Source organism: Trachurus japonicus, chromosome 19 (assembly GCF_045865225.1).
Source record: "Trachurus japonicus isolate A0001 chromosome 19, Traja_1.0".
In the NCBI taxonomy this organism is placed as follows: Eukaryota; Metazoa; Chordata; class Actinopteri; order Carangiformes; family Carangidae; genus Trachurus; species Trachurus japonicus.
The window spans coordinates 20378119-20385954 of NC_140925.1; the positions used below are offsets into that span (position 1 = coordinate 20378119).

Sequence of the window (7836 nt, forward strand, 5' to 3'; positions counted from 1 at the left end):
TGTAAATAATTGTATTCATCCACAACACACCACGTGAACTAGTTATTTGGCTTGTTGTGATTTTGTCTTCTTTTTTTTTCTAATAAAGATTTCCATCCTTATTATTTCAACTTTTCCATCTGCAGTTTTTGTTAGGACTGTATCAAAAAGGTGTCGATCTATACCTATGATCATCTTTGAGAGTACTGTATACTGTTATTTGTTTATCTTCATTTCTGTGTCTAACAGAGTTCTTTGTAGGCTTCAGGTGCAGATGACATTAAAATTTGTGAAAAGGGTCAAATAGCACCTCTAACACCCATTCTGCAATTTTTTATTAAAGGTGGCATGTTTATCAAATGAGATGTGACAAATTTAAACAGATGTCTGGCAGATTTCTGACTTGTGTATTTCGAGGCCTTTTCTTTTATTAAATTGCTTGTTTTCCATTTTCTCTCTGGAAACCCCTCCAGTCACCTCCAGTCCTCCACTGTTGCTGTTGAATTCCTAGCAGGGACAACCTTCCAACAGCCTGAATGTAAACACATCTTCCAACTAACATTGATTGACATGCTGTGTTGATTTTCTCATTACTGACACACGCGCACTTGAAGCCATTTAAAAATAATAGCATATTCCAGTGTTAAAGTGTGCACAGGCTACACCTGCAGCCACTCTGCACACGTCACTGAATGGCAAAGGGCAGAGATGAATGTACGTCAAGGTTCCTCGGGCTATTTCACCGATCTTCATTAGCTGGTGGCTCCCAGAGATAGCAATGTGTTTCCATTGTGGCCCCTCAGATTATTAACTTCCCCCGGCATCGGCTCAAGGAAAGAATAATTACACTCATATGCTAAACAGATATGTTTATGTCATTAGATCCAAACAATATATTAATATTTATCTTCATACTGTTATCCTAGCTACAGCCCCAGTGAAACTTCATTGCTAAACACGCACAGAAGATTAAATGACCTATTTGTGTTTATGATTTACTTTATATTAACGTTGCAGATCAATGGTTTCTCAATTTCCTCCACCTGCAGTTCTGCTGTTTTTTGCCCTGAGCTGCTAATTTAACCTGGGCTGGCACCATCCACATAATGAAGTCCCAACAAAACAACATGTCCACACTGCTAATAATGAGAAAAAATTATAGTGTATGTATGTAATTATAAGCAACTGGCTGAGGATGGCAGAGGGATATAACTTGGGAGTAAAGTGAGCAGATGAATTTGTAGTGGTTTAATAGAGGCCATTCAATGGGACACTGTGCCAGTAGCTACACTTTCATATATTCAGCGACATCATAATATGTGCATTGACTTTTCGGGCCTGACTGGTGCCTTGGTTTCTTTTTAGCTGCCTCGAAAGACCCCCATAGCCTCAGAGCACTTTATGCTAAGTTAATTTACCCAAATATATCCGTGGCGTGGTGGCAGCCGTGGCCCCCGCTATTCAACATCAACAACTTTGTTAATGGAAACTTGCTGATCCATAAACGCTTGTGCCGCTGCAGACGTTTGCTGGGGGGCAGCTCACATATGAATGTTAAAAACCCACAGATCGATGAGGGGCATTTGCAAAGGAGGCATAAAGGTGTGTTTAATTATAATTGCGTCAGGGGTTTCGTGGTTATGTGTGTGTTTGTGGGGGGGTGTTGCTGTTGAGACTCAGGAAGGGGCCCCTGTATTTAAATAGGGTCACATCTCGGCCTCACCTTGCAAGTGTTATGCTATATTAAATGCCACTCATGTTAAGTGTGTTGAAACTCCACTGATGTAGTCAAGACATAATATAAAGGTTAAATTGAAAAATGTCCCTTCAATGGCACAAGAACACGCCATGATTGATCTCCCTTGTACGGGCAAGAAATGTTAGCCAGACCTCTGTTTCGTTAGGCTCCTTTTTAAGTGTGTGAATACAACACGTTATAATCAGGGTTGACTGGATTAGGATTTAAGTGTCAGTCAATCAGGATTTCAAAAGGTCAATGAAAAAATGTGTAATATAAGTGGATCTGAAATTATTGAATTCAGTCAGAAAAATGCCTTTTCACAGAGAACACCGTGACTCGCTCCGGTCTCTGTGTCTGTGGTGTGTTAGATGTGTATGTTGTGGGTTGTGAACCAAAGTGTTGGATAAATTGAGATTTTGATGATTAGGCTGTATTGAATTTAGTTGCCTATAAAAATATAACCCTAAATATGTAGAGTGAGCCGACATGCAACCATGAAAATTAAATGGAGTTTAGCCATCATTCATGTCAAAATATCTGCAATGAAAATGGATGGCAATGTAGTAGCAAACTAAAAATTGTTAGGGGTTAATTTTGATTCAAAACAAAAAACAAAACAACAACCAAAAAAAAAGAAGAAAAAAACACATCAGTAGAGAGACAAGCAGCGGGTTCTTCTTTTTTTTTTCTCCTAACAAAATAAAAGAACAGTGGATTGTGATGCTGAAATCCTCCTGCTCCTCATCCTGATGTTTCAAATAATAAAATACCATGACTACAGCGGCCATTAATCACAGATAAATCTATGTTAAACAGGCGACACAGGGGCAAATGATGAAATTCTCAATTAATTCTTCTTTTATGAAGAAAACCATGTGACCTTCTGATCTGAAGATAATTCAATGAATCCACCAAGTGGAGTTTGTCTTACGTTTTAAACACATCATACTCCGTTTTATATACATACATACATAGAATACTGTAAACCTAGTCTATGTCAGCACTAGACAAAGCACAAACAGTATAATGACGATATGAACACAGCACTGTATTGTTCACATTTTATCTTCGACAGCATGTTGCTTTCTTTAAGTGACATCTTCCATCTGGAATCCATCACATGATACTGTACCTCTTTATTTTGTTCCACGTTTACATTTTCAAGTCAGTAAAGTTTTCCCTTTTGAAAGCTCTCTTGTCTTTGGATGTCCTCATACCTCCAGTTTTGGACTCCGCTGCTTCTGAGGGAATAAGATCAGCCTCTGCCTTTCCTTTGCTCCTATTTGATCACAGAGTCCAGAAGTGCAGGTTCAGGTGCTGGGGCTCCAGAACATGTATAGGTGGCCCCGCGGGCCCAATGTGCACAGGGCCGTGGGAGGATCTGGGCCCAGACACAGGTGGATCTGGAGTGGAAAGGATGTAGTCAATGCTAAACTTGATCTCTGACTCTGGTTTTCCTTGCTGGCTGGGGTTAGGGATGAGATGGTTCTGCTGTGGACCCAGCTGCCGCCTTTCTGGGTTCAAAGGGCAGAGGGTGGAGTTGGACTCAGGGTTCCGTGCCGCAGGAAGGTCCTGATTGCCGTGGCCCTCCAAAGAGTGGAACGGGGTTTCTCCTGAATCACGGAGGCCGATTTTCATGTTTCTCCTGCGCCGCCGCCGCCGAAAGTTACCATTTTCAAACAGGTCGAGCATGGATTCACAGCCAGTGGCAAAAGTCCAGTAGTTTCCTTTTCCCTTCTCATTTCCTTCTGTCCGAGGAACCTAAGGGGGAATAGATAGAAAAGACTGATTATTTATGATTATTATAATAAGAGAAAGAAATATTTTTTTGGGAATGGGGAAAAAAGGAACTACTTTACATTGTATAATTTAATTTCAATAATCTAAAGATAGAAGGGACACAATTAGGGAGAAAAAAACTGTAAAATTTAAAATCAGCAATATTGGTGACTATAAAAATGCTAAATAGTGTCTGTACCTTGATGAAGCAGCTGTTCAGAGACAGGTTGTGTCTGATAGAGTTCTGCCAGGCTCTCTGGTTGGAGCGGTAGTACGGGAACCTCTTCATGATGAACTCATAGATGCCCGACAGAGTGACCCGCTGCTCAGGGCTCTGCTGGATGGCCATGGCTATCAGAGCAATGTAGCTGACACACAGACAAGTGACAAGATTAAAAATGTAAATTGACATACACACACATAATATTGTGTATACATTTGTACACATGTATTTGTACCACTTAATCATGCTTTTCAGACCACGAATAGAAGTAATGTGAAATTTTCTGTAGCAAATCTCTGAAACATGAAGGCAGTCCAAATTGTGCTTAAAGCAAAAGTCATGAAGTAGCCTATTAATGTGATTAAAAAAACATGAAAAAAACCATGTCATAAGGGTATAGAATGACGAGAAGTTTGGGTTAAGATTAATGAGGAGAGAAGGTTTCTAAAATGATTGCATTGCTTAACTCGGCTGCTGTATAGAAATCATTTACTGTGGTGAGAACTACATTATTATATTATTAAAAAAAAGTATTCTAAATACATTTTTTGTCTATTTTTGAGAAATAAACTGAAATTTAGTCATGCGTAGTGCACTTCTTAAATCAAGTGACTACCAAAATAACAGTCACTTCTGGTTATCAATAAGTTATGAGAGATAATATGCAGCATTTACATTGTGTTGATTAAAGTGAACTAGGTTGCCTTGTAAAATCTTGATGAAATTTTGATGGAAAAAGAAATAAATCCAGGTAAAACTTCTTCATAATCACTGATGTTTGAAAGCCTATTGTATGTATTTGTTACACTAGTTGAAGAACTGAAATAGAAAAAAGTGAACCTCCATACCTGTACGCGGGTCTACACATTTTCTTCTCCTCGTCAGTGCTAGAGGAAGGGTATCCGTCTCCATCGTAGTTGAAACAGTTGAAGGGGTAGTGGGAGTTATCAAACATAGCTTCACTCTGAGGAGTCAGATGTGTGGTCCAAACTCTCTGGCTCCTCTAACAGTCCTGGCCAAAGCCCAGCAGCAACACCCTGTCCTGCTGCTCTGCTTTGCCACCATGCTCTGCTCAGCCAGCTGACACTCACTCTGAGCTCTGCTGATGACGGCTGCCCCTCCAGCCCCCCTCTCCCCCCTCCTCGTCACAGCTGCTCTCCAAGAACGGCTGCAAGTCTGAACACTCAGGACCACCTCTATCTGAGCTCTTTGAACTCTGGCCCTGGCCTTGTGCTCTTTGTCATCAACGTTTATTTTTTCATCTCTTTGTCTTCATTTCAGTGCTTACTGTTCATGATTGTAGCAGCAAAGGCCCGGTTTTAATTACATTTTTGAGAAGAGCTCATTTTTGTCAAGTGGTTGAAATATAACTCAAAAACCATCAGACGCTTACATCCTCAGTATTAACTTCACGTTTATATCAAATCTAAATAAAAACATAGCAAAAACATTACCAAAATTTTTAATTGAACAAATGTCAGGAATATCGTGTAGTTTCTGGTGATTCTCTATATACCGTTGCATTTAAAACTTAATTGTGCAAAGCTACAGCTACGAGCTCAGCTACTGGACACGCTTTTGCCGTGAAAGTCTCGTAAACAGGAAATACTCAAGTGCAGAGCCAGTGGGCATCAGTGCATCCAAACTGCTGAAGGCTACATCAAATAACTGCTAGGCTGAGCAGGATTCTAGTCTTTTTATTTCTATTTCCAGCAGCACACATCAACCCTGGGCTGTGGCGTCTGTTTGCCTCTGGTGAACAGTGAATATTGGCTCTCTTGGTCAGCAGCCAGATCCAGTCCAAATCAGGCAAACTATTTGTAAGTACTCAGTCAATTGCGCATTGCTTCCCACAAGACTAAAAATCAATGCAGTAGAACCAGATACATACTGTATATTGTCTTTCTTTTCTCCACACATTCATCTTACCTATCATAATATATCACCTACATTAACCACAGTGCAACTCAACCAATGACCATCAGACATTTGTAGCTATCTGAAATAACTCACTCATTCCCTCCTCCTATTATGCATTCATAAAAAAATATATATGTATATAAGATAGAAACATCCAAATTCTGTGCATAATTCAATCTGTGCAAACTGACTACGAATAGCATGTAAATATATATATTATTTACTATTGACAGGGTACATTTTGAACATGAATTATAGTGCATATTTGGTTTTACTTAGCTGTACTATATTATTCATATATGTGATGTGGAGCACTGTAACGCAACAATTTCCTACTGGGAATTAATAAAAGTATCCGACTTTGATTCTGAAATCAAAGCGGAGGACGGCAAAACATCAACACTTTTAGAGCTGAGGGTGAGCCACACCTCAAAAACATTTTCACTTCAAAATACACTTCCCAGAATGCCATGTGACATATTTTTCACAAGGCCTGACAAACACTGAATTTAGAATACAGTCTTCCCTCCTCTTTTCTTGCTTTGTTTCCCACATATGGACTGTTTCATTTTCCAGTCTAAACAGAACTCTACAGGACGGCCCAGTTTGTAGCATAGACTTTGAGTTCAATGTTTTACTCTTCAGTCCTGATGCCAAATAAATTGAATGTCACTTGAGTTCTTCTTTCTCAGACTTGACAAAGCCTCTCCAGAGCCATGGGAGACATTTAACTGCCTCACAGCTTGAGTCGTGCTACTGCTACTAGTAAATAGACTCTGACATATAATACTGGTTAAGCCCCTTTAATTTGGACTAATCTGGTCCGGTCCGGACTGTCTCACTTCAAGTCATCTGGACCTGGAGCGAATGTGCTGGACATATTGCTCCTCTCCTTCAGCAGGATTCTGGGTGGTCCGCTGTGTTGGTAGGTCATGTTTTATTTTGCTTCTTTTTATAGCCTAATCTCTTCAACTGTACTTAAAACAGCTAACCCCAAACCAACAAACAAGATCCTTTGCATCTTTGTTTTCTTTTTCTCTCCGTTAACTCTTTGGGGTGTGTGTGTGTGTCCACTCTGTCAGACGTTTAGTCAACAACGGGAAGTTTTGTAGATGCTATCTATAATGCGCTATAATGGCCATAAATTGTTTCCGTGTCTATAAAACAGGGGGATGTGTATTTTGAAGGGTTCTTAACAGGGCAATTGGAGGTCTCCCGTGAGGCGACAGAGGCCGGGAAAACAGCCTGAGGTCTGGCAGGCCTCTGTGTGTGGCCCCGCTGGTGCAGGACAAACCTATAGGCTCTACATCAGTGCAACACGGAGACATTTGTTTCTGATAGGGTAATGAAGCAGCTAAAAGGTCAATGCTGTACTCAGTTTCAGGTTTTTTAAGTGGCTTAATTAAAAGCTGTAGTGTATCTTGAAGCGTGAAAAGCACTCATTGGTCCTTGAATCTGTCTCTTTTTGTCTTTATACTGTACATCAGACTGAAATGCAGGTCAAATAAATGCCATGTAGGATGTAACAATGCAGGGTGCCATAAGGTAATGTTGTCTGTTTTTTCTATACTTTTACTGCTTTAAGGCTTCTTTTTTTTTTTTAGAAAGTTATTGCGATGTAAATTATGCTATTACAAATTACTCCATGTGGTTTACACATGAAATTCAGTTCAGTTTTGTCCAAGGGTCAAATGCCATCATGTTGCATAATTTTTTTTTATTTCTTTGTGAGCTTCACTTGCTCTAATTTAGACATTTTAACTGTCAATTTATTTATTTTTATTTTTTGATAATAATATCAAACAACCATTTGTAGCCTGTCTTGCCTTTCAAAAATCTAAATAATTAAAATGAGGCGTCCAGTCAAAAAAAGAAGAAGAAGAAAGGAATAAAAAAAAGCCTTTAGAAAAAGATGTTGTTCATCTGTGCCTCTTTAAAGTGGTTTACAAACAGTCGTTATGAGCTCTGTTTTGTTGAGCTGCTTTCTGAACTGCTGTGTTCATTACTGGTGTTTGTTTTTTCTTCCTCTTCTTTCATCAAAATTATGTAATACAGCATTTTTGCACTGCAGCGTCACATATTTTTTGATTGATCAAAGTATCAGCTAAACTACACAAACATTCTATAGCGGTTGGGCCAAAATATTATGAGGAAACATTCAGTTATTCTCCAAACCATGACTTGAACGTAAAGG

The 7836-nt window shown here is 39.4% G+C and overlaps 1 protein-coding gene across 1 annotated transcript; it reads right to left on the reverse strand.

The window, feature by feature from the left end:
* Positions 1-317: 317 nt before the first annotated feature.
* foxl3 (forkhead box L3) lies at positions 318-4801 on the reverse strand. Its single transcript, XM_085761774.1, has 4 exons — positions 4571-4801; positions 3699-3867; positions 2652-3481; positions 318-2608 (listed from the first exon to the last, which is right to left on the reverse strand). Exons 1-3 carry the CDS (start codon positions 4675-4677, stop codon positions 3008-3010), a joined length of 750 nt encoding a protein of 249 aa, XP_085617900.1. The 5' UTR covers positions 4678-4801; the 3' UTR covers positions 318-2608; positions 2652-3007.
* Positions 4802-7836: the final 3035 nt, after the last annotated feature.